The sequence below is a fragment of the Charadrius vociferus genome, unplaced genomic scaffold (assembly GCF_000708025.1).
Source record: "Charadrius vociferus isolate BGI_N301 unplaced genomic scaffold, ASM70802v2 scaffold286, whole genome shotgun sequence".
In the NCBI taxonomy this organism is placed as follows: domain Eukaryota; kingdom Metazoa; phylum Chordata; class Aves; order Charadriiformes; family Charadriidae; genus Charadrius; species Charadrius vociferus.
The window spans coordinates 45,465-73,346 of NW_009648967.1; the positions used below are offsets into that span (position 1 = coordinate 45,465).

At 39.1% G+C, this 27,882-nt stretch overlaps 1 protein-coding gene across 2 annotated transcripts in view; it reads right to left on the reverse strand.

Moving 5' to 3' along the window:
• The window catches only part of TJP2 (tight junction protein 2), a 54,557-nt gene that overhangs the window by 18,093 nt on the left and 8,582 nt on the right, over positions 1–27,882 (reverse strand). The window contains exons 1-5 of one of the 2 annotated variants that reach the window (XM_009887712.1): positions 10,533–10,604; positions 6,541–6,594; positions 4,523–4,647; positions 1,948–2,050; positions 631–1,210 (exon numbers count right to left, since the gene is read on the reverse strand). In XM_009887712.1, coding sequence (XP_009886014.1) covers positions 631–1,210; positions 1,948–2,050; positions 4,523–4,647; positions 6,541–6,594; positions 10,533–10,604 — 934 coding nt within the window. Of the gene's footprint in view, positions 1–630; positions 1,211–1,947; positions 2,051–4,522; positions 4,648–6,540; positions 6,595–10,532; positions 10,605–27,882 lie in introns of those variants that run through there. The other variant, XM_009887711.1, reaches the window with a different exon arrangement.

Consider the following 27,882-nt stretch of genomic DNA (forward strand, 5'->3'; position numbering starts at 1 on the left):
AAAAAAAACCAAACAGAAAAGCACGCACAACCTAATCTCAGATATGCTTTATAGCACAACAGACTTGACTTCACAGCATATGAGAGATCAGGCTTTTAGCTTTCATTTACACACTCCAATACTCAGCAAGGAAAGGCTGTTTCAGTTGTTGCTATTTCAGTATTCTTTAACTACATTATTAAGCATTCAGAACCAAACAATCCTCGGAACTAATTTAATTATACCGAAGGGAAGAACTAAGTGCACCATTAAAGGCAGAGCATACTCTTCACCTTTTGTAGCTGACCCTTTTGTAGATGTGCCAAGTGTAATCTGAATCACGATCAGATCCATGTTTCCCACCAGAACCAGAAGAATAGGGCAGAGCAAATGGAAAACCAAAGGACACAGTTGCTTGAAAAGACTGAAATGATGTGGGTGAACAGTTCTGTGTTCAAAGGTAAAGTTCAAGGTGCTGGGGGGAAAAGCACCCTAAACCATCCAGGAAGAATGAAAGAACAACTTAAGCAATCAGTTAGAACACTCAACATTTAACCTGTAAAAGCAGAGAATATGCAGCTCCTCTCGCTCCCCCACTAAATTAATATGCTTTATTAAAAGCCAATTCCTCTCCTCTCCTGCTATACCTACCTTCATTACGTCTGCCTTTTGTTAAGAGAACACTGATTGGTCCATTCTGATCCTGTGGTCCTAGGTATTCATGTTGATGGTGTATTTCAGGTGAAGGACTTCGGGAACGAAGCCTGTCCCGACTTCGACTCCTCACTTCCCTCCCATATCTAGGATCAGGTTGAGATCCATGACTATAACTGGGTGGGCTGTAGTCTCCTCTGTAGTCCCGTTCATAGCCACCATCCCTGTCGATGCTCCTTCCCCTGCTCCGATCTCTTCTATAGTCTCGATCCAAGCTCCTGTCAACGCTCCTACCACGACTTTGATCACGGTTGTAGCTGCATTCCCTGTCACGGTCTCTGCTTCGGTTACGCCCTCTGTCTTGTTCATGTCTGTAGCTCTGATCCAGGCTGTTCCCCCAGCTTTGGCTGCGCCCTCCATTACCACTATGCCAGCTTCTCTCGCTATAGCCACTTCGAGCACTTTTGCCATCAAATTCTGCATGGTCATCCATTACATCTAAAGCTCTGTCCTCATAGTCAATCGAGGGGCTTCTCCTCAATGCAGCAGCCTGCACTTTCCTTGGTCTTTTCACCACCTGTTCAGTGCAATACAAAACAAACAAACAAACAAACAAAACAAAAAACCCTCCAATGGTCAGAATATGAAATTCAACAGATGAATAGTCTTCACACTTCAAACAGAGGTTGGTGAGGAAAAAAAAGGAACAACATTCTATTTATAGAACAACCAGTATATTAGGTTACTTGGATGTGCAGAAGAAATATTTGCTAATTGGGAGGATAAAGAAGAGTAAGAGAATTTAAAAATAAAAAAATATCAGATCAGAAACGACATTCTTTTATCTCTGCAAGAGTGAGAGTAATGAATGCTTCTTTTCTTTTTCTAGGTGGCTTCTAAAAAAATATGACAAGCCCCCAAAAGAGAGTTGTAGATGCCTCTCTCAACTAACGAAAGCCAATGTGGACAGCAAATTCTTGGAGAAGGTCTGTGTATGCAGGACATCATTTGCCTCGCATAACTTTCGTTTTTTCCAACTACCCTTCATTATTCAGTAAAATTAAAGACTGAGGACATGTGTTTTATTCCCAGTTTTTCAACAGGGTAACTTTGTGCCACTGTTGTTTAATTTCCATTCGCTTCACCTGTAGAAACTACATCTTTGCTTTATTGTATTTACTTTGTAAGTTCTATTGGGCAAAGACTTGCTTTACTTTATGCATTTATAGTACACTTCATAGAAGAAAACCAAAATCTTGACTGCTTACACATGTACATACCACTGTAGAGTGAAAACATTTGCAATTTACTTACAATGGTGGCCACTTTTCCACTTTTCCTAAGCTGTTGGACTGCAAAAGAATGTGGAACATTTTCCATTGGGGTCCCGTTAACTATGACTACCCGGTCATTTTCTCTGGAAGAGGGGGAGGGGAAAAAAAAAGAAAAAAAAAGGATTTAAGAGGAGTCTTCATGAAAACACCACAACAAAATGTCTTTTTTTTTTTTTTCTCAGGGGGAACCTATAGATTTCATTCACTCTTAACAGGGAGTTTTGCTTAAAAACTGTTTGTTATACAAACACTACAATACCTGAATACTAGAAGCAGCTTTCAGTATGTTTAAAAATTAGACTTTGAGTAGTGGTGTATACCTTTGTACATGTACAATGTGGACAGCAAATTCTTGGACAAGGTCTGTCTAGGCAGGACATCATTTGCCTCACGTAACTTTCATTTTTTCCAACTACCATTCATTATTTAGTAAAATTAAAGACTGAGGGCATGTATTTTAAGACCATGTTTAAGACCAGTTTAAGACCTTGCCATAATGTCAAAGATTTTGTTTTTTAAAGAATATTTGTGATGACCATTGAAACTCACTTCTTTTTTTTTTAAAGTTCTTTCAGAACTCCTAGTCTTTCACACCTAGTACTAGATTTTTTTCACACCAACATAAGAATTTCCAGAGAGCTTCAAATTGCTGCAGCCATAGCAGTATTCAGACAAATCTTGACAAGTACCACACTGGTATACTTTTCTGAAAGACTGTTATTCAGGTCCCATCTCCTTTAAAGAAAGATGACTGGGGAGAAGAATCCCAACCAAACTGTAATACACAAAAAGTCCTCCTGCCCTAAGAGAGGCCAAAAGACATAACAAACTTGTCTATTCAGACCTCCTGCATGTCAAATAGACCATTAAGACTTAACCCAGTCACCCTGAGGAGACAGCCCCGTAACACGATTAATTAAAAAACGTATCTTCCAGAAAGGCCTTTCAGCGCAAAAAGTGCAGGAGAATATAAAAAAAATAAAAATAAAAAAAGCTACCACTCCTCATACTAGTATATTCTGGAGACTACTCAGTTACTAACGTTACAGTCAGAGCACGAGCTCAACTAATTACTGGCTACCGTGCTGTTTTCTGCTAGATAAAAGAAATCTTTAGTAACTATAATTTTCTCTTCACTGTAATCAAGTCACATCACAATCTTCTTTTTAAATAAGAAGATTACACACTTTAAGCCTGTCTTTGTAAGGCACTTTCTCTAACTCCTGAATGATTTTTGTGCCTCTTTTCATACCCTGCCAATTCCTTTTACTGAATGAGCATGCCAGGACAGCATCTCATATTCCAGTATCAGGTTCATCTTGGCTTTATGTGAAAGTTAAAATAGCTCTGTTCACAGTCCATACATCCACAGTCTGTATCAAACTTAATGTTGTAACACTGCATCAAGAGCTCCCATCTATTTATGTCCACTCCACCCTAAAAAAGGATTGCAGGATTGTAATTCCCCCAGACTCCGAAGGTTAGTTAGAAGAAGTCAAATTCCTTGGTTTGTTAGAAGAACGGCTTTGCATTCTTTTCTTTTCAGAACATTTTTTGTTTGAATGTCCCCAAATTGCTTGGTATTGCCTTGTCATCAACAATTTACCTAAGATTTTGTGGACATGACTTTATTCCCAAATCATAGGCAATTATGGAACAGGATGGATAATAGTGATGTTGTTCAGGGATCATTGCTAAAAAACAAAGGTTTTGCATGTTTATGTTGAGGACGGCTTGTTATTTTCTTCACAATAATCCTTTTATCCAGTCCTTCAATAACTACTCCCATTTCAGCTTTTTCATTACCTCACCAAAAATTAATGTTTGGCAAAACAGTCAGAATCTACTCTTTTGAAGTACCATTGCTGCACAACTTTGGCATTCTTCCAAATTGTCTAGTCCTCATCAGGTATTCCGGGTCAAAGCTGAAAAACTCATCAGCAGCGGGCTAGAAACTGTTTATCTAAGCCTACAGATTTAAAATTACTTGTCCATGATAGGTGTTGCCTCACCAAGGATGATGTTACCAGGAGGACTACAGAGACACTTTATCTCCGTATTTTTTTTCCTTGCAAATACAAAATAAATATTTAGCAAACACTTTTGTTTCTCTTCCTTCCCCCATGTGCTCCGGACATCTTATGAGCGAAGACCCTTCTTTGGGGCTAAGCCATTCTCTTGAAAACTAAGGATTGATCACTAGATGTATTTTCTGGAGGAAGAACAGGGTGAACGATTAAAGATAGTAAGTATTTCTACTGTTTCTTTAATAGAAATGCAATCTTAAAAGAAACATACTTAACTATAAAAGCTTTTCAACACTACTGAAATTTAGTTTCTTACAAAATGGCAAATAAAAACACCTCAGGGTGGAGTTTGTCTTGTTGACTTTTCAATTTTTTTTATTTAAAACAGACATCTAGGTTTTCAAGAGGGCATCAGATCTTGAGTGGATTAAATCACCAGGATTTCAACCAAGCCTGTCTGAAGGTTTTATATATTCTGCAGCCATGCTCCTCAAAATAAGCCAGACAGAGAAATAAGAGATTGCTTACTGAAGTAATCCATCTGCTGGACCACCGGGGAGAACATCTGAAATGACTATCGATGTTTCACCATTTTCAAAATGAGGGTTATCTCTGCCGCCAGAAACTGCAATCCCAAATCCTCGTTTTGAATCCTTTACAACAAAAATAAATACAACAAAACTCAATTCTATCCATAGGAATTTTGATAGGGAGAAAGAAGAGTAACGTGAAAGTTCTGTGATAGCACGCTACCTAGGTATTATTTAAAATAAGATAGTCGAGTGTAGAGTTGCAGAAATACACAGCACCTCTAGATTTAAAAAGGAATGGGTTTACAAATCCATGGAACAAGACAACATGTTCCTGCGTTCAAAAAACTCACTCTGTAGCCTTGCAATGGTTAGTAATCAAGCAAAGGACTCAGTAACTCAGCCTGCCTTTCGCTGCACTATCCCACTAATTATTTGTACCAAATTTATTGTTAGACAAATCTGTTTTGTTAGTGATGCTTGGGAAACTGGAACAGCTTTCCCAGGATTTCATGTTCATTACAATTGCTATCTAGTTCGTAATAACTACTTACTCCTCGATGAGACTAAACAAGATCATGGCTGATAACAAAAAGCAAGCAGAGAACTTGTGAATTCTCTATAATTATACTCTTTCACAATCAACTATTTTAAATTTGTAATTCACGTCAAACCTGTTATCATAGAAATATCAGATCCATAAAAGCCCTAAGATGGCATTCATAAAATCACTGAAATACTTAATAGGGTGTGAAGGAAGCATGTGTTTAACACTAGACCTCACAACTGTTAGCATAACTGCAGACAAGAAGGTGCACACAAACCCACACATTTTGTTAAACACACGGGTTTAATATTATTAGCTCTTTAATGTAGACCTCTTATCACTATAAAATACAAATTATGCCCTATTTAAAGAAAATGTTGAAACATAGTGGCAAAGTAATACTCCAAATTAAACAGGGCTTTTCCCTCAACTCACACTCAGTGTGTCATCGCATGCCAGCTCATATTCCACTAAGATCAATGTTAAGTGGTTATTTCTTTGAAGAGGAAAAAAGCAACTTGCCACTTCAGTAGTATAAGCCTGTGTCTCTGAGGCAAAGTAGTATTGCTCATTTACAAGATATTCAAGGTCTGGAAAGTTGGAAATTACAGGAAATAAGGTCTACTTCTGCAATGTTTACTCCTGTCTATCTCTGTAACCTGAAAAACAATCCTTTCCCAACTATTCAGCGCATAAAACAGGCTGTGTAGGAAAGATCGCTAATTTACCTTGGGTCATCAAGTTGAGGTGACTGCAGAACATGTGAAAAAACGCAAGCAGCGCAGTACAGGCTGCTCACTGAACCCAGATAATCACAACAGCTGGGAAGACCACCACCCCTGCTGCCAAAGCACGTGCTCTGTACCATGATGTGGCAGCCCAGCCATGAGAGAACTCAGAAGGAAGTGGTCTACTTTCTTTAACTCAAAAGGACTCTACATAATGAGGTACTTCCTCTTTTCTTAGAATATCTGTTAAAAAGTGACATCTATAGTCCATGTATTTTAGACATTTTTATGACAGTAATTTTCCACTAGATTCTACACTTATAGATATAAAGTATTTAAAATATAAATACAATCAGTGGAATCATGTTCAGTGATTATTATAAAGCTTGGACATTAACCACAACTGCTTGATAGAACCATCTGCTTTGTTTTTAAGGTTATTCAATGATGAATTTAGCTATGTGGTTGGCATGTGGTATATTATACTGTAATTATAAAGACCAAACAGTAGCATATGTAGCACTTAAATTGTTAATTTAATTCAATCCTAACGTTAATGAGTCATGCTATTGTATGAGTAACTAGCAATTAAGCTTTAAAATGAAAAACATATCTGATTTGGACAATTAATTAATCCTATTCTAGACTCAGATATGCTAATAACATCTATCGTAAAACACACTTAGACTAAACCAATGCTTGAATATTTGTAAACTAAAAATATAACAGGCACTCACTCACCTTTTGTAAGGTCACAGTGTACTGTTCCCATATCAGCTCTTCCATGCCTGGGGCCTGTTGCACACAGAAACCAATTAGTAAAACACAAAGCATGCAAATATCTAAATTAAAATGTGAAATACTCCATTAAAACACGAGTACAAAAATTATATGCATATTCAAATAATGTGGTAGAGTTAGTATCAAATGTACATATTCTAGTTAACGATGATTTTTCTTTAAAAAGGCAAAAAATATCAATAGGTCCGGGGTGGCAGAATCCCTTCACGTTTCACTGATTTAACAGCTCATTCTGATTTTCTGGAGAAGTCTCATTCAGAAAAAGCATTTAATTCAGATCCCACTAGCATTGTATAGCCCCAATTCAAATAACACACAAAATACTTAAGGAAGACTTCTCCATTCCAGTATGCAGGAAGATTAGCAGTTGAAACTGAGGTTTTCAAAATAAACTAGCCTTCAGATCTTTTGCTTCTTGTTCATGGGGATTTAACAAAACATTTTATCACTATGAATTATGCAACTCAGTATTTAGGTTCCTCTCAAGAAATTAAATTTTACAGGAAAACACAGTGTATCACTATATAGCACTGGTATTTCCATTTCTGTGACACTTCTCAGAAACATTTTTTTTCCACATTTCCAGTTAAAACTGATCCTGAACTGATCAGTTTATCTTACATGATATAACCTGAAATCTTTCCAACATCACAGCTTAAAATATAATACAGAATAATCACCCAGCTGTGGTACATCGTATAGCACACAGCCAGCCCCTTCAATGCCTGCCCTGTAAAACGACGAGAAAAATGAATCACAATATTTGATGCACTGCAAACATTTCAAAAGGCAAAGATTCATTGCTGAAGAAAAATCCACACATTCCATGAGTATGTGCATACACACGCTCAAGCCATAGGTTTATTTGGTTTTACTGCTAAAGATGGTCATCTTTCTTGGGAAGCTAAGAATTTGCTCAGAAAACTGAAATTCAGACAGAAGCTCAGTTTTGACTTAATGGTCTTTTTAAAGGCATTAAAGGTATTACTGGCGACTAAATACCAAAACAATAGACAGAGAAGTGACACAAGAAGGGTATCCCTGTACCGTAAAGCATCCCCCATATTTCCAGAGTAAAAGTCTTCCTGCAGTACACAACTCTTTAGTAAGCTCTGGATGCTGTTTCTCAAATGCAAAGAACCCTGTGATGTATTCCTCTAGTGGATTCCGAGCATCCCAAAGAAGAATTAGGCTTACATTTTCCATTGCACATTCACTGTAGTGAAAAACAAACTTAAAATGTAAGCCCTGCTCAGAGTTCCTCAGTGAACATGCAGAACATTCGGCATTCTTACGAGGAATTTTACAACACTGAACAGTGTTAAATATCCACTGTTCTTTCCAGAACCTTTTGGGTCTAATTCAAAAAATTAATTTAAAATAGCTGGAGGAGAGGACGGCCTATATTAAAAATAATACAAGTTAGTATTTCTGAATTTCTACTCGTCTAGATCAGACAAGAACGAGTGGCATTTTTAACTGTTAGTATGAAGACATATATGTCTTCGGACAGGGAAGTACCCTGCTGAAGCACACGGTGAAATTATTTTATCTAACATTCCATGCAACCAGGTCTCACCCTTCAACTAGCTGACACTGAACTTTCTCACTACATGTATTCCCTTACACAGAGAAACTTCCATAAGTAAAAAATTTCTCCTTAACTAAGTGCTTTTTCTGAGCTGCTGTGATGCTGTGGTAAATGGAATTAACTAGGCTTGTTTGTCTGGCATGTATGAAAAGGTATAAACAGTTTACCTACTACTGACCCTTGACTACATCATCACTGCCCTGCTTTTCTATATGGTATTTCTAAGTTTTGCAGAAAACCAGTCTGTGCTAAAGAAGGGCCTCGGTGTCATTTGAATTCCAGTTGACTGCACTGAAGAAAGTTTTAGAAATGAAAGACAGTATCAAATGATGGGTAAAATTCGAAGGACAAGCACGTGGGTTCCAATTTTGTAGAAGCCGGGGAGACGGAAAGTCTTGTCCATCCTTCTCACTGTATAAAAGGCTCAACAACTCAGATATGTAACAAGAACATCCCTTAAATTCAGTTTGTGCTGTACGAAGTTCTTACCAACACAACCTCTTAGTCCAGGCAAAATAGCAAAGCAGGCAGGATGCAATCAACAAGAGCTTACTACCCCTGGGGACTAAGAGCAGCATAGTTGCTTTCTCTTCCAGAAACTCTAACCCCATGCCTTCCAGCACACTGTCTACTAAAGTAGCATACTGAGAAATGACTGCCTGTTCAGTACAACACTGCAGAAAAAGGACTGAGAAAAGCACAGTGAAGGTACCGGATTCAAGGGTATGAAACAAGTAAGCTTCCAGAAATTCAGGCCTCACATGGGCAGTGGCACAGGCAGAATCTTGGGTACAAGAGAGACGCGTTGTGTAGTATATCAAAGCATCATAAACTAATGCGGTTAAGTTTATTTTGCCCTGAGAAGTCTGTCTCACGGTACCTGGTGATGAAAATAGGTAATAAAAATGAAAGAGAAACTACTGCCTACAGACACTACAATTAAGGTCTTGCAAGATGTTCAGCCTTTAGTATCATCTTACCTGTGCCTAGAAAAAGTTCCTCCTAGTATCAGTGACTGTCTCAGCTACTTCCTGTGTAAATTTTGAGGGTTTATTTTTAGCTTGAAATTGTTACTGAACATTAAACAAAAGCTAATTAAATGGCAACGAGGGTTGGAACTAGATGACTTTAAGGTCCCTTCCAACCTAAAACCATTATATGATTCTGTAAATAATTCACTTTCAAATTCATAAGTATTTGTTAAAGTAATACATTTTTAAAACCACTCCTTGGGAAACTATCTCCCATTTGCTCTATGCTATTTTAGCGACGGAAAATACACTATGTATTTGCGAAGCTTATTTCATGCAACCTAATTACCAAGACAACAGGACTAGTTCTATCATACTGATAAAGCTACGCCGGCTCTGCAGCACTGAATGGTCACCTTGGAAGCCCATAAGGCACAAAACACATCTGTGCTCCCTCAAATCTCTAAGCAATAATCTCTTTTACATTATAAAATGTACTGCTGCTTGCCATCACCGCGATGCTAACCCATACTGACAGATTACTGGAGAAGTGAAGATTGAAAGGGAGGAAGAGACTGCAAATGTTATAAATCATCATTTGAGGACTTGATCAAACTAAGATTGAAGTCTCCACCACAATCGCAAAATTCCTGTATTCTACATCGAATAATAATCTCCTCTAAATGCATCAAGTGATGGGTGACAAAAAGCCTCCATCGCCTTGCCAATTACTTCATAGTTCATCTGTAAGGAAACACAAATGGATCCTAAGCAGCCTGTGCATCCCTTACAGGATCTCAATTTCACTGCAAGACCACACACCAAAACACTGGAGAAAGGTAGGCAAAATGGTTGAGAATCTCACCTCCAGTAACTAACTGTTTTGCAAGTCTACCCAGGTTTCACACAGCAGGCTACCTGCTGCAGTAAATGCAAATTACTGTAATTAGCTAGTCTAAATTCATTAGTGACTAAAGTCAGTCCATTTCTAATTAGAAAACTGTAGTCAGGATTTGCTTAAATCTGCCTAATGCTCACATACCAAAATGACAGGTGCTTTCTACATACCCAAAATAGACCGCTTAAGAGAATCTTTGGCAGGAAACTAGTCAAAGTGCTAAAATCATCTGTGTGCTACGAACAGGCAGCTGTTGCAATTCTCACTGACATTCATCAGAGATTTATTCAATTACTTGCTCCTGAGAGATTACCAAAGACAACTTCATTCACACTGAGAGAAGAACAAAACCTAGAAGACCTGCCACAACAGTTATCTGGCTACAAAAGTGAGTTGGAGAGGGGAAGGATATACGAGGGGAGGGTGGGGGGAAGAAAAGACTTGGAGCAAGATGCAACAAAAAGCAACTCACGTGCCCTTTCAAAATCCCCAACTTTTTGACTGCATGTGACCACATTCGCTGCAGAGCTTGAGCTGTCTTCATTGTTGCAGGATATAATCTGTGAAGGGACGCCGTACATCCCCGTCTTTTCATCTGTTTCCACCACTCAACAGGGTTATGTAATTCTAATACAATAGTGCCCTACATACTCGCACAAATCCCGCTGCCAGTTTCACACAGAAACACATCAAAACCACAGCAGGGAAATCTACCAGGAGTTTAACTAACTCTTACTTTAAGAGACCCCAGGAAAAAAGCAGTACTGTAATCTTAAGGGTTTTTTTTTAAATAAAAAATAAAAATTAAGTGTCAGAAACGGATCAATAAGTAGCACGTTATTCTTCTCCCAAGCACATACGGGTTCACCCCGCCAGGAACCTACTTGAAACTTTGAAGAGAAAAGGCTTAAAAGCACAGTGCAGATTATTTGAAAATTCACACTCTGACTATAATATTTTATAGTAAAAACTACCACTTGACTCCATTCTCTTGAGTAATGCTGTGGTTTAGCAGCTTCTATCAAGTCTTTAACAATTTAATTGCTGAATTCAGGAAGTCCTTACGCAGAAATAACTGTATACGTGAGTAAACCCTTCAACTGCACATATAAAATTACATAAACACACTTGCAGAACCATGGACTTGGCTCCAACAAGCAAAAATCGAGAGAAACAAAATTATAATAGCCACAAATAACAGACACTCCCTCTGCCCTCAAACATTTAGTAAGATATTTATAAGAATGATAAGCTCATCATACAGCCCAACAGATGCCTTTATTGGAAAATAGGTCAAGCTATCAGTTCCATCTATGCTGCATGAATGCTGTGAAATTTAAGCCTTAAGCGAACTTTCCCCCTAGTCTTTACGTAAGTTTCACAAGCAGTGAACAGACAGGAACACATGTCAAGTTCACTACAAAATGCTAACCAAAACCTCTATCTGCAGATCGCATTTTTCATTAGTGCAACAATTTTAACTGCTGAAGAGTAAGAATTCAGACAGCAATGGAAAATGCGGAGGTCGGTTGGGTTTTTTTTGTTTGTGGGTTTTTTTTATTTGTTCCCCCCTCCCCACCCTGTGTTTTCCATTTAAAATTAAGACTGAATTCAATGTCCTGCGTTTTGATGGTGACCCCATTCCTGCGCTAGCCAGCAGAACTAGTATGAACACAGGCTTGCACCTCCAGGGCTGAGCTGCCAAGTGTGAACACTGTTCAGCCTGCACCAAGTGGGTCCAGGAGAAGCGCACTGACACCAGCCTCTGACAGGAGCTTCCCCCTTCCACAGCACACAAGTGGATGGAAGTAGTTTAAGACTGTCATTAGAGTTTAATCAAAATAGTTTAGAATCCCCATCAACAATGCTAAAGAAAAGACTCATTCATCTGAACAGACTCCCATTCACAGCTTCCAAAACTGCATTTTAAATTTATTCATGTATTTTTACAAGAACAGCAGGAAGCAGAAACAAACATAAGGATGTATTTGAGACCTCTCTAACCCTGTCTTAGCTCTCCTGCTCCCATCCTCCTTGCCTTTACAAAGCTTCAACAGCACTCCAAATAGAGAAATAGCAGCAGGGAAAAAAAAAAAAAAAAAAAAGAGTGGGATGACATGGAGAACAAGAATGGCAAAACATTGTCCATGAGCTGTAGTCGTTATAACAGCAAAGACTCTTCTTCCTTGGTTTTGGACTGTCTTTTCTCTAAAGGAAAACTAGAGACAGATGAATTGACTCCAGCAAAATTTAAAAGGAACCTGAACAGAAATTTAAAAAATAATCAGAAAGGGGGATGTACAGCATCCTTTCACAGATTATATCCTGCAACAATGAAGACAGCTCAAGCTCTGCAGTGAATGTGGTCACATCAGGAAGTCTAGGAGCAAGTTGTCTTGGACAGTCAGAACACGATCTGTATCAAGACTGATGAGTTAACAGAAAGATGAAAACTTTTGCATTTGGATATTCAATTTTGGAGGAAAACAGTTTCTCCAGGATAGGAATTCCTCTATTCACCTTTTTAAAGTGAGATGAAAAGAAAATACTATTTCCTTTTTAACTAAGAAGTAGTGTCCCAGATACTGTCTTTTGACCTTACCTGCATGCCTCTTCACAAAGGGTAAAGGAAACCAAAGCCTAATGTCACCCCCAGCACAAGATTACAGACGCAATTACAACCTTTCACATTTCACACCTATTTCACATCTCACACCTATTTCACATCTATTGTCCACAGACATTTAAAACTGAAACTCTTCTTGAACGCAAGCTAACTCCAATGACGGACATACACCTTGGTTCTTTGAGCTTCCCCAACTCAGCTTGATCTCCCCAAGAGAAAAGCTAACTATAAGTACTGTCTGTTTTAATCTCTTCCTCTCTAGCCAGTGAAGACGGGTGTTTCCTCACACATAATCTTCACAAGGCTGTGTAAGTAAGCAGAAGGGAAACCTGAAATGGCCTCGTTCGCTCCGTTATAGAAGTGACACCCACAAAAAAGTTTCTTCCCCACACCCACCTGCTTCATCTGCTACCATGGACTTAAAGGATAAAAACCTTGAAAGCTGAGTCCAGGTTTTCCCTAGACAGACTGCTTTACTGAAGATGATGAAAAAAATCAAGTTTAATGGAAAGTCATCCGCCTGTAAAGCATGGGGACAGAAGCTCTTCTAGCCACCAATACAACCAGCCAAGTGGAGGGACTCCAGAGCTGCACCAAGATGTCAGCAGCATACCCGCTCTCAAAGATCAGAGACATTATCAGAAGATTCAGAAACTGCCCTCACATGTCACCTGCCTGCATAAAGGTAATTATGACAGACAAAATTGGATGGCCCTAGATTTATAGGCATTCAAAGATGCTGATCCACTTCAGTTTCTGGAGAATGCCCAAGAGATCTCTTCAACAGAAAGTGGAGGCTGAATGAAATGAGAAGCAATCTGTAAATCAGCCTGTAGCGTGAAGGTCCACATCTCTTCTTTTTCAGCTGTAGGCTGTAGATGACTACTAAAAGATGATCACGTAACACAAGCTGCATATCCAAAGCCTGTCAAGTATTCTTAATTAACATAGTGAAAAATGAAGAACAGGACCGTTACCAGGCTTTTCGCCTGCAATAAGGAATGACACTCAAGCCACTTTGAAGTAAGACAGCTCAAACTAAGTGTTTTCATGAAGTATCTGCATATGGTATAGTATATATTTGATTAGGATCTAGGAAGATGAGAAAAACTATTTATCCATGGATCTTTTACATTACAGCCAACATCTCACAAAAAAGGAGGTACATCATTTTCTACCAATAAATGCTGTAATTCAGAGAAGCGTTTCCTACTTTTTGTGCAGGCTCCTGAACTGATACAGCAACCCCCAGAACAGCAACAGATTGCCCTGACAAAACAAGTTCCCAGAATAATGAATGGCTCAGATTAAAGGAAGAGAAGTGACAAAAAATGGTTTGCTAAAGATATCCACTAGTAGCAACATGCAATTCCCCTTCAGTAAGGCAGAAACTCCTCCTCCTCTCCCCCCTCCCCCTTCTTGGAGTCATGAAGGCAAAAGACACATAAGGGACTACTCCATGTTAAGAGACCATCAGCTCTACTTTCACATTCCAGTAAAATCAAGATGGTTGTTAATATCAAGATGGTTACATTATCAGGATGCAGGAAGTTTACAAAAAAAACCCAACAAACCAAAGTCACATATTGTTCAAGTAAGTATACCTCTGCACTGGAATGACAAGTTTTGAAGGAGAAAAAAAATGTCACGTAGAAATGAGCTGTGCAGACAAACCTTTCTTCCCCTTCCCTCCAATGCAAAACTATCACTTAGACATAGCCTTTGCTGTCTGCCAGGTTATTGGACAAGAACAAATACCTTGCTAACAGAGCAAAGGTGTGGTTCTGGGTTTTGGGGTTTTTTTTGTAACAAGCACATTCGTCATGTATTATCAGACTTTGTGCGAGAAACATTTTTTTCCAAAATGCATTGAGAAGCAGTAATCTCAAGACAAGGGTTATCTAAAAAGACTTATTTAAAGAAAATATAAGTTGAGCGTAACATTTCTAATAATTTGTTCTTCATAGATTTGATAAGTTGAATGTCATTACATAGAAACACAAACAGAACGGTTTTTAATACAAAAGAAGTGATGATGTCAAAACTTTTCTTAATCATATCACACTTAAAAGTAATACTACTCACTTGCTATAATTTGTAAATTCTATCTACAACAGCACTGGCAAATGCTACGTAAGTACAATATGCCTATTCCAGGCATTCAAAGACCAATCCTTACTTCTTTAGTTGCAAGAAAACTTTTAAAAGCATCAAATGAGAACTGTTTACTAGACATTAATCTAAGGTTTTTTTGTTTTAGTTCTTTCAGGAACAGTTTGATCCAGCATGGTGACAATGCCCACAGTCATTACTTGACACTGTGCTCAGCACTATTTCACAACAAATTTTGCTTCCAGTTAGCAAAACTACTCCTTCTTAAAAAATACCCAGTGCCAAAGCTGTCAGCAGCAGAGCCAGGAGCATACTTCAGGGTTCTTGACTTCAAGTCAAGTAGCCTATCCACTGGAACACGTTGTGCAAGGAAGCAAACACACAGACTTCTGCCATTTCTGTCAAACAGAACTCTCACACCAACAGAGCCCCTGTAATAGGAAAACAGGGGTCAACCTTCTCCCATTGTGGGAGTTTTAGCCAGCTAACAGATGGGGAAAAATTCCAGAGTGGCAGAACTTCCATTTGTTTCTACCTCCTGCTGCACTATGACACTCCAAATGCCTTCCAGGCTGCTAACTGAACTGGAATCCAGTCCTATGCAGAACTGTGGAGATGAAGGGTAACAGCACTGTTAACCAGGCTATTGAGAATATTAATCGACTAATACATCTAGGTCTCATTTGCACTGCAGCCCTGTTACTAACATTCACAGCATTAACTCCTCAGATTTTCTAGTGTGCAAAAATTGTTTAAAAAATAAGCCTAAGGAGATGGGAAAAAAACTTGCATACACACAGATCTCTGCTGACCTGGAGCTTTGAGAAACTGCTTTTTAATGGAAAATACATCACTTAATCCAGCTACCAGCATGTCAATGACAAACGATGCTTAAACGTAATGAAGGATATCACACAATCTGCCCATAATAGCAGTCTGTGCACTAGCATCCTTCAAATGGTTCAGATGGATAAAATAGCATCCCCAGTTGAAAGAACTTCTGCAGAAATTTGCCCAAGCACAGGGAAAAAACACATCAAAAGAGAGGCATGGGATTTGACTTTGGCAAATATTTAATTATTCTCCAATTTCAAAAAATAAAGGGAATAACAAGTAACCTGGACAGTGACAAGAAGCCAGCAAAGAATGTGGCATTAAGCATCCTTTTGCTGGATTACTGGGTAAAGCACATAATCTCTGAATAGTTTTATTTGTTTCAACTCTGTATTAAAGAAACACTTAAATAAAACTGGGGAGGCTGTACGTATAAATATCTGAGTAATGCATACACTAGTCTCCGGGGAGGATCAACTATTTTTCAGGGAATTTTTTATCTGTCCACACCAGTAAAATACTGCCTAGGAATACTGTGTTTCCTATACATTTAAAGCCAAACATTTATCAAATATATTGAAGACTTCCAGAAAGCAGGACAAGGGGAGAAACAGGATTTTCTTATAGTATTTTGAGTTTGTCACAATTCACCCTAGAAATATCTAATAAAAAAATCCAAGGTGGGTTTTTTTGTTTGTGTGCTTGCTTGCTTTCTAGATGCTTTCTTCTTCTCAGGTTCATTAAGGCTTCCTTACCTCTATAAATGAGCACCTTTGGAAGCTCACAAAAGACCAATACCCCTTTTCATCTTTGGCAGTGGAGGTTTCTCTTTCCAAACAACATCCACCTCATAGGCTGGGTACGGTTTCTCAAGATACGAACTAAACAACCTCCTTTTGATCATAGCAATTTCCACCCTCCTCCTGCTCATTTACATGCAGCCCCTTGACTCACTCCATTAATTCTGCTGTATGGCTCTTCAAAATAAGCCAAACCAGCTTCCTAAAGCATTGAAAAACTGCTCACCTTTTCCCACTGGATTACTTTATTGCCATTTCTGCAAGCTGAACTGGCTTGCCAAGGAACAGCTGAATACCAGGAGATAAAGCAGAAAGAATGTTAGAAATCAGCACCCAAGATCAACTCAGTCATCAGATAAAGCTTCAACTTCAAGGTTGCACCAGGGTAGGAAAGCTAGATTTTATTGAAGAAACAGATTAAATACATAATCTTAGAATCATCTAGGTTGGAAAAGACCTTTAAGATCATCAAGTCCAACCATTAACCTAGCACTGCCAAGTCCACCACTAAACCACATCGCTAGGTGCCACATTTACATGTCTCAAATACCTCCAGGGACAGTGACTCAACCACTTCCCTGGGCAGCCTGTTCCAATGCTTGACAACTCTTCCAGTGAAGAATTTTTTCCTAATATCCAATCTAAACCTCCTCTGGCACAACTTGAAGCCATTTCCTCTTTTCCAACTGCCTGTTACTTGGGAAAAGAGACCAACACCCACCTCATGACCACTTCCTTTCAGGTAGTTGTAGAGAGCGATAAGGTCTCCCCGCAGCCTCCTCTTCTCCAGACTAAACAACCCCAATTCGCTCAGCTGTTCCTCATAAGATGTGTTCTCCAGACCCCTCACCAGCTTCGCAGCTCTTCTCTGGACTTCTCCAGCACCTCAATGTCTTTCTTGGAGTGAGGGGCCCAAAACTGAACATAGTAGTCAACGTGCAGCCTCACCAGAGCTGAGTATGGGGGGACAATCACTGCCCTAGTCCTGCTGGGCACACTATTTCTGATACAAACCCGGATGCTATTGGCCTTCTTGGCCACCTGGGCACACTGCTGGCTCATATTCAGCCACCTGTCAATGAACACCCCCAGGTCCTTTTCCACTGGGTAGCTTTCCAGCCACTCTCCGCCAAGCCTGTACCACTGCATGGAGTTGTTGTGACCCAAGTACAGGACCCGGCACTTGGCCTTGTTGAACCTTATACTGTTGGCCTCGGCCCATCAGTGCAGCCTGTCCAGATCCCTCTGTAGGGCCTTCCTACCCTCAAGCAGACCAACGCTCCTGCCTGACTTAATGTCTTCAGCAAACCTACCGAGGGTGTACTCAATCCCCTCGTTCAGGTCGTTGATAAAGACATAAAGACTGGCCCCAATCCTGAGCCCTGGGGAACACCAGTTGTGACTGGCTGCCAACTGGATTTAACTCCGTTCACTGCAACTCTTTGGTACCAGCCATCTAGCCAGGAGCGGGGAAATAAATGCAACACAGGAAAGAAACTTTTGATGGAAAAGACAAGAAAATGAAAGTTCCTGAGTGCCTTTGAGGGTACATAAGACCATGAGAAAGTATACTCTCCCCTGCTTTTTAATCCATCTTTGATAATACAACAGATTACTACCCTCATGCATATACTTTAGCCTAGCATACCCTGACAGCCATTAGCAGGTAGTATATCTTGTCTGTTTGACCATATTCTAGAAGAAACATTTATGAAGACTTTGCAGGTGTTAATGCAATAGTAGGATATAATCTGATATATAAATGTATTAAGATATATTAATAAAAAGGTATTTCTATATACATATATAAACACACTAAATATCTCTGCCCCTGTAGCAGAGATGAATAGAAAGAAATCCTGCTTCTTTTACCACCTCATGCTGCATATCAGAAAGGCATACAAGGACCAGGAGCTGTATCTCCCACTTAGAAGTCTACAGCAAACCAGCAAAACAAGCAGGGAACCTCATATTTCAGAAGAAACCCACCAAGTTTTTGAAAAATTATTTTTGCACAATGCAGATAACGCATGCAGGCCAGCAAAACTCAAGGTGCACAACCCACAACTACCCCAGAGAGACACTAGGTGGTGCAGTGATGCTGCAACTGAGACACACACCACTTCTGTGCCCCATAAAAAGGTGTTAAACACAGCATTTCTTTTGAGTTTTAGAAATAGAACTTCAGGCTATTACTTTGGCACACAGCATGGTATTACTGCTCTGAAGAACTAGACTCAAGGTTACACAGTATCTTTATTTATTTCTCAAACAGGTTGGCATTTGAGCAATTTTCATAAATACTGTTTGTGTAAGTTAAAAAAATTCTGAGACAGGCCTAACATCTTGTTAGGCCAAAATTCTATTTCAAAACTTTCCTTCCAGACTAAAAATGACAGGAAACGTGATGTTAAAACAGGGTGTTAGGTGTTTTTTGTTTTGTTTAATTTCAAGCACATATCCTATCATCAAGTCAAACAGGCAGCTTTATTTTTTAATTCCAGCTTTATTAAGTGCCTTTGCACCACATTCACTTTCAAGAATTAATTGCAGTGTTTATACAAAGGAAACAAACATGTTGCCCAAGCAGTTTTATGTTCTGAAAAGAGAGGAACATCTGGTACTCCAAAGATAAACCATGAATACTGCTCATCAATCCCATCAAGCCACCATGAAAATGGGTAGCTGAAAAATTCTAAACATTTTGAACCAATACCAACTTGACAGTTGTACCTAAAGTTAGAAATGCTACATTTTAGCTCTAACAATAAAAAGAATTACAGTTATATTTTTGGTATGAAGCTTTTTCTTCCAAGCAACTTTTAACCTGAACATAAGAAGTCCACACGTGCAAGAAGGTCCTGATTCTGCTGACATAAAGGTATAATTTCTCATTACACCAGGAAAGTCAAGCAACACATACATACACACAGAGAAATTTTCTAAAATTCATTCACTTGTATTTCACAGTACTTGCAATCTCTGCCAGTAAGAAGAACAGTTACTAATTTCAATTGAGTATCCAGAAATTACTTAGAATTGTGCGGTGCCTTTATCAAACTGTAATGCTTACTGAACAACTACCTTTTTAACAATTGCCTGTTCCTTCTCTAACTGTTGGGAGGGAGTAAATGCAAAATCAGCCACCTGAACTGCTCTGATGGTATGCTACCAGGAGCGGGGACTCATTTACCATTATCAGGGTGGGAGGTGTTGGGGGGGGGAAGAATGGTGAAAAGGGCAAAGCACCAGTATTTACACAGCAGAGATAACAAATTCAGAACATGAAACCGAACATCAGTTTACAACTTTCACATGCTATACAAATTAAAAATATACACGCAAAACTTCTAAGCTTTTCTCGGATGGGGTGGAAAACACAACAGGAGTAGTTTGCACTTGTTACAGCTGAATTCTACTGAGCTTAGATGCACACATACGCATCATCAAAAAACAGTACAATATCCTATTACAAACTAAACAAAAGCCTATTCAAGATGGGGAGAGAAAAAAAAAGAAACTGATTGTATCCAAAGCACAGCTGCAAGATACACAGGTCTTACCTACTAAAAACCTAAAACTCATAAAAATATAGATTAATCTATTTCAGGAGCAAGTTCCCTCTGCTATCTTTTGCCCAACAACAGTTCTGTCATTACCCTGGAGAAATTATGCTGCAATTGTTCCAGCGCGCTTCCCGCAACAGGAAGCAACCAATTGTTCAAAATTTGTGAGGGAACAGCTTCAATTGAAATACAAAATTGCCATTTTGGAGAAGAAAACTTACCCCATTTCCCTCCCCACAGAAAAAGGCAGAAACGTTTTAAGTTATTTTGGTTTTTACAAAACAATTTCTGCCTCTTGAGAAATGACACACTGGGAATTAATATTTTTTTCATCAAAGTTTTCTTTCTTTTCACACATTGCTTCGCAGAGGAAAGCCAGAAGCTGTTTTTCCCCAAGTGTGCTGGCATGTGCAGCACCAGTCCAGCAGAGGAGCCTTGGAAAGGCTAACTTACTCTCCCATGGGTGTTAAAGGGGTTCTAAACAAAAGAACAAACTTCACCTATTAGGGCATTGCATGTGCCCTATCTTGCAATAAAGTGGATTCTCATCCCTCCTCCCTCCCTTTTTCAAAACACAGCAAGGCTTCAGGAGATAAAAACCTAGAAGCCAAGCAATTTTAGTTGACGATCAAAATTAATCTAGGTTAGAGGCTGACAGATCAATTATACTTGTGTATGCAGCATACATATATAACATTAGAAAGTGACAGAGTTTATTTGCTGTTTCATTTTCTGAACAGTTTTCCTGGACTTTCACCTTCTCACACAGTACAAACTAAGGTGCTGATAAGTCTTTTTTGTATATAGTACAGTAAGGTAACACTACTGAAGGGTCACTAAACTTTCAGCCCAACTAATCAACAAAGGCTGCCTCTGACTTTGCCACCCCCATTCACTTTAATTGTAAAACCAAACACCTTTCTTTCCAGTCACATTGTTTCTGTACCTTCTGCTCCTTAAGATGCCCATGCAAATGAAGTCTGAGAATCAAAGTGCTCAATCAGTCTGTACATAAGCTAAGTTCAAGAGGAGCACTTTTTGCTTAGCATCATGAAAAAAATGTTTGTTCTGATATTCTTGCAGCATCAGGATTTGATGGGGAGGTAAATTAAACTCACTAAGTGTGCATAATCAATTTCATTATGCTAGATAAATTAAAAAAAAATAATTTTAAGTTAACTGTGAAAAAGATAAGCACAGCCACCATTCCATAAGTGTTTCATTTCAGCTATTCTCTGCAACCAAAGCATAGCTTTTACTCTTGTAGCACCTTAAGATAAAAAAAAATTGAAAGAAAAAAACAAAGCACCACATACATTACTCGGTGCAAAGAACGAATTACTATTTTATTCAACTTCAGTGATACACCTTCCGCTACTGTTTTTGAATGCATCAGTTTCCTGCACCTATAGTCAAACAGCAAACCAAGCAGCAGAACTTACGTACTCTAGCATCAAGTGACTAGTGGTGAGAAACTGCATTTCTGCCATTCCATGATCCTTACAGATTCTGTGATTGCATAAACTTGTTACTCAACAACTACAGCTTCCGAATCTGAGAAAAACAAGCTGGGTACCTGTCTTCTGCTTCCTGTAACTAGTTTTTAAAAGGCCAATTCATTGCTGGGATACAATCCAATCAGGTTAGCATTTATATTTAATCATTCAGTCATAATGCAAGACAATTCAAACAATGGTACAATTGTTCGTTTCTGAGCTTAGCCCCAAACCAAACTAGATTTTCTCTCCCTGTTAAGGTTTCTAGTATCCTTTGTTCTAACTCTATTAATAGAAGAATGATATGCCGTATTCTTGGAAGCGTTTTACTTTTGTTCAATCATTCCTGCGACAACAAGATTACATATTGTCACAATTAGCGTTCTTTTCTTGGCTGATGGAAATAAACCTAAGTACGGTTGTCCATAATGTATAATTCTTAATGGTATACTTCACCACATCTAAGACTAAAACCCCATAAAATTCACACAAAACATTTCATACAACTATCAATGTTGTATCACAAACCTCACAAAACATAAACATCAAACTGAAGGTCGCTGATACACAAAGTAGATAAATAAAAGCTTCAAATGCATTTAAATGTCCATAACAGTAAGAAACTAATTCAAATGTCTGTTAAAAAGTTAAAAATTGACAATTCAGAAGATAACCAATCTCTACAAAATTAAGCTGTCTTGAACCTAAGGTCATATGTTCGGCATCATTCAGATACATAGCAAAACAAACAGCTTGATTTGTTAGCCAACTCTCAGCTGTCTTCTAGTCACACTAGTCATACCTCTCCGCATTCCTTTCCTTCTACCACCACGGTCCTGCCTGCAAGGTCTTGAGCAACTCACCTCTCCCTCTCAAGATGTCTCAACAGCCTACTCAGTCATGCCAGAAAGCACTGCTGAAGGTCACCCCTAAGCTTTAATGTGTCTTGCACCTATCTAAAATGAAAGCAAAATCTGTTGCAAAAGGGAGTTCAGTAATTTTTCTGTCATCCATACAGTGGGATTCATGGATGCAAATGCAAATCCAGGGATTGCATTTGAAGGGTTTAGGTCAGTAAGTCTTACGCTGATACTCGGCCCGGTACATTTGAAGGAAGATGAAACAAACAAACAAAACAAAAAAATCAACAAGCCAAAATCTCAGTTACCATGAGACAGTGGATTAAGCCAGCTGCACCTGCCTCAGTAAAACACATTCCATATCCCTTTTCTCACTGCCAAAGTTTCCTCCTCAGGGCCTCCAAAGGAGTATAATTGCTTTTTCAAACCATGAAAGTAAGCATAAGTGCTCCCCACAGCTCTGATTTTTTTCTGGGACAGCATCACCAGCAACCTATCATCCAATATAAAGTTCTGTTATCCTGAAACTCACCTCGTAGCTGATGACACTAATAAAACACTTTGAGGTACAAAAGCAACAGAAGGGCAGATAAGAGCAATAAAATTCAAGTATTTTTCATTCATTCTCCTCGATCTCTGTGCAAGGTTGAATATGAAGCTGGAGCATACTATGCAGTTATGTACTAGCCCATGACTTCCCTAACATCTGAACATGTTTTTATAAAAAACATCTCAAACACCCACCCTCCGCCTCAGCTTACGTGGAAATTACTCCTATAGACAGTGTTAATGACAGCAGTCAACCACTAAGCCAACACAAGGGGCGGGGGGGTGAAGTAAGCTGCCCCTGTTCTTTAGTATCAAGATAGTAACTTTCACTTGGCTGATTCATTCCCAAAGCACTAATCCGAGTTTATCTGCAGCCAGCCCTGCTTCACTTGAAAGGATGCCAGCAGAATAATTTGAACCTAGAACCCATGATGCAATCTTTCTACCAAGCCAACACTTCACATGCATGTAACGTCAATGTAAGGCTTCGTTCCAACCATTAAATGAAACAAAACTGACACTTTCCTATGAAATTGTGTCACTTCCACTGAACTGCAAACTGAAGTACACAAAGGACAAGCTGACCAGAACAAGATCAGTGAGTGACAAAACAGATTTTATTCCTCCTTTTGCGACTATTAGTCACTTTCATAAATCACATGAAGCTTTGAAAAGAACTCAGAAAGAAAAACAAGCGAATGTTTTTTGCATATGTGGCTAAGAGGAAATTAAACATCTCAGAATCATTAATGCTTAGAAGTGCTTCCATTAAATTACCACCCAGAGCAAAGCTCACTTTGGTAGCAACTGAAAGTTCATTCTCAACAGAGATTCAGAACAGAAAGTTTTCCTCTTGTGGTCTGAGCCACATAAAAGAGCATTATACACTTCACGGACCTTCTGACACACAAAGCTGAAGCAAACCATGATGAAGTGTTCTGCTTTTTTCCTCATCTGGAAGAGAAAGAAGTTATATACCTGCCTATAGATAAACAACCCCTACAAAACTAAAAAAACTTAATCCCTTTTCAAATCATCATGATCCAAGAGTTTTAGTCCATCCTTACTGCTACAGAAGACACTGGGAACACATTTACTGGCTACTGCAAGGTAAAGCAGGAAAAGAAAGCTTGGGAAAGAATAAAAAATTAAGTCAAATTACTGCAACAGGCAGAGAATGGATGAAATTTAATGAGTGAAATTCTGTAGTTTAACACCACAGCAATGTTAAAATTAAGAAGGCGTCATAATAACCTGTGAAACAAAAAGCCACATAGAAAATGATAAAGCATACTCAAGGCATCCCCACAGATTTTAAGTATTTCACATACACTGAAGGGACAGAAAAGACCGATGTAGCAACAGCACTCTGGTACAGGGCTTTTCATATTCTACCAATAGCTTGACAAGTCTGTCTGAGGCCCATGACTGAAGATCTCCCCACTTTAACCTATCATTAAACCTTTTAGGTGCACTGGGCACTGTGCACAAATAGCTAGGGAAGCATAATTGCCAAAGGGGAACTGAGTAGGCATCCATCTGCAATCAACACTACGTCTTTAAAAGTCTGACCCCAGGGTTTTTGCAACCTGACCTACCGTAACACATGATACTGAAATAAAGCACGTGCAAGTATTTGTCAACTGTCAGCAACTGAAAGGGAGTTCCTGCCAAAGTTCTGGGGCAGGAACAACATCCTTACTTTGACGCTAAACTGCAAGACTTTCAGGAAACTTTAAGTACTAGAAAATAAAAATTTACAGCCAAACTGTAATCATTATGTAGTCCACAGACAAAACAACACAACTACAATTCTACACAGAAACAAGAGTTCTGATGGCATCATTTAAGGAGCACACCCGTGCTACCAATCAGTTATGCTACTGTCACTTCAATTGCTTTCGAAATGTATCGACTTAACTCTATGAGCTAAATAACCAAACCCATTTTGCATTTCTGGAACAAAAATTACTTAGGAAAACAAAGTAATCAGAAATGTAAGTTGTTTTTTGTCCTGTTCCGCAGCTCTTCAAAAAGCTTCTGAAACACTGACTGAAGAGAAGAATCTTCAGCCCTGGCCACTAGAAGAAACCCACATTATCCAGCAGATCTTTGCAGTGCTGGAACACAGAAAGAAGAGCAATCAGTGCCAAGCGCTGACCCTGGCAGCAAGCTGCTCAGTTCAGTCAAAGGCCAACAATTTGCCTCTCACAGATTTGTTTGTGAAGCCTGGAATGACAGTCTAGCTGGACATCCTGCATTCCCTGAGAAAAGCCCATACTGACTAAGAATTATAAGGGGTGAGCGTCCAAAATACTTCCCCATCACAAAATAGCCATGCATGTGCAAGGGAAAGATACGGCAGATAGAGTACATACATTATTAAGTAATAAATAAAAAAATATGTGTATCATTTCTTGTAGCTGTATAAGGAAGCCGTTAGGTCACAGCTGGTTTTTTGCAGTTTTTTTTCTTTTTTGATAGTGTCTCTTTTTAACAAGAATCATTTATCCAAAATTCAGTTGTGAAACACTGATGCAATATTGTTAATCAGATCCAGAGACTCAAGCAGCAGAATATGTAAAAACATATTGCTCTGATTATTTAACAGGGCACAAACACCTGGATAGCTGCTGACAATCACCTGCCTGCTTAGTTAACTGCTACCACTGTAGGCCTTGAAGGAATATTTTCATCTTTATTGTATTTTTGAGTTACTGGATGGAGATGCCCGGAGGGTTCATGAAAGCATCTCTCCTGCTGTTTAGTAAGTTAGATGATGTTTTATTCTTACATAACATCACCAATAATTGCATGTATGTATTAGTTTCCACTGTATGTTCCAGCTAAGATGCATTCAGGAACATAATTCTGCCTTAAGGCTGGTATTTGCAGTACGTGTCTGTCCTATCAGCACGGATCACACAAAATTCTTGGCGAGTTCTTCATTTCGATGGTAAGAAAAACATTCCAAATATGTTATTAAAATACAAAGTGATTTTAAGTTCATTTGCAATTTTAACACAGTCATGAATTACACTATACTATTTGGCTCATAAACCATATACAGTTTGGGTCACTGGGGGGAAAGAAAAAAAAAAAAAGATTCCTGCAGCTTCAATGATGTCAGCTCCCTAAGAAAATACTGCAACTCACCACTTTCTATTACACAAAGGACTCCAAAAATCTTTCCAATATCAGTTGAATCCTCATTTGTCTTAAAGTTCTAATAATCACAAGCTGTGAAAAATAGAATTCCTAGTATAGTCCTAAGTTTTATATTAACATAGCTTCTTTAAGAAAAATAAAGAGGAACCTAAAAATCAGAGCTGTATCATCTCTCTAGATTAATTTTCTGTGTTTTTCTACAAAACAATGAACAAACTGTCGTCATCATAAGAGAACCAGAATTGTGGTTTTATTAATAGCTGTAATATAATGAATATAACCATTGCAGGAGCCACACTGGCAATTTCTCCTTACTTAAGCTCAGTACACATAAGAAACATTAGGTTTCTCACAGTCTCAAATATCAGGCAGGAGAAAAGATCAGCCAAAGCTCTCCTTCTGCTGACAGAGAAGCTGCCACTGAATTCACAGCCACCACAGCCTACTTCCATACTGCACGGACTCACAGCTGTGAAACAAAAAGAAGCTGCATCCAGACCATTTAATTTCTGTCTTAAAGGCAGATGCTGAAACAGTTTAAAGAAACCCCATACACTCAGTAGAGACCTGACAGCCCACACTTTTTATCACGCCAACAGAAGTGCTGTCATTAACTTCAAAATGGCAAGGATTCCACCAATATTGAGAAAAGCAGGTGCAAAAAATGTTCCAAACTCAATATGGTTTTGTTTAAATGAAGTATTTGAGCAATAGCCATGTAAAGCGTACATCTAAAGTGCACACCTGTAAAAACAGGCTCTGTAACTACTATAGCTTACACGTGCAGAGTCAGGCTTTCCATCCATCTCAGGTCAACACATTTAAACCTCATCCCCAAGAGATCCCTGCAAGGCAAGACACCAACACATTGTCATGGATATTTAGGTTTCTCTCACCAGAACCATCACCAAATCATAACACCTACTTACTAAATGTACTGCAGCAACAGAAGCGTCAAATACAATGGGATCTGTGTCAAAAAGCTTACAAGACAGGTTCAGAAGAGATGAAAGAGACAAGTTCAGGAGATGAAGAAGATAACAGAACAAGAAGGGTGGAGTAAGAGTGGGATAGTTACCTAGCTCAATTGCACAGTCTTTGTGATTAAAAACAAACAAAAACAAAAAACCCAAACCAACCAACCAAAAAGAAAACAAGCCCAAAACCACACACTCTGCAAATAATCACATAAAAGAAAGTATCAACTGGTACTTCACTGATGACCAATAAATACCCGTAATGTGCAATATGGGATATTGGCTAAAACACACAGACTCCATACACAAAAAGGATAGTTACAGTACTAATTATTCTGGGAGCCACAAAACAAACTATGAGGCATAAACAACTTCGGTTTATGGCTTCCATCCACGTTTCAGCGGGGAAGATGACTACAGATAAATCCAGTTTCCTGCACGCCGGCACGCACACCACGCCGCCCCTCCAGTCCCGACAGGTGCTGCCTGCTACTCCTAGCTGCTTCGGAGCTGTATCAACCACTGCAGTTCAGCAACAGGTGCAGGGAAACACGTTTTCCCATAAAATACGAACAGATCTTTAAAAGACAAAACAACAAAACAAAGCAGAGGTCGGGGAGAGGGAGAAGAGGATTTTCTTTTCCAAACTTAGGAGTTTGTTTCTCCGCAGACACGGGGGTATTTTCGGTTAAAACACCGACCCGCACTCCAAGATAAACCAGTATTTAAAACACAAAATTCCTTTTCGGCTTCCGGCGCCCCAGAGGCGAGGCACAGGCCGGCACCACAGAGCAGCAAATCCAGGCGCCCGAGCGCCCACCGCCCCTCAGCCCC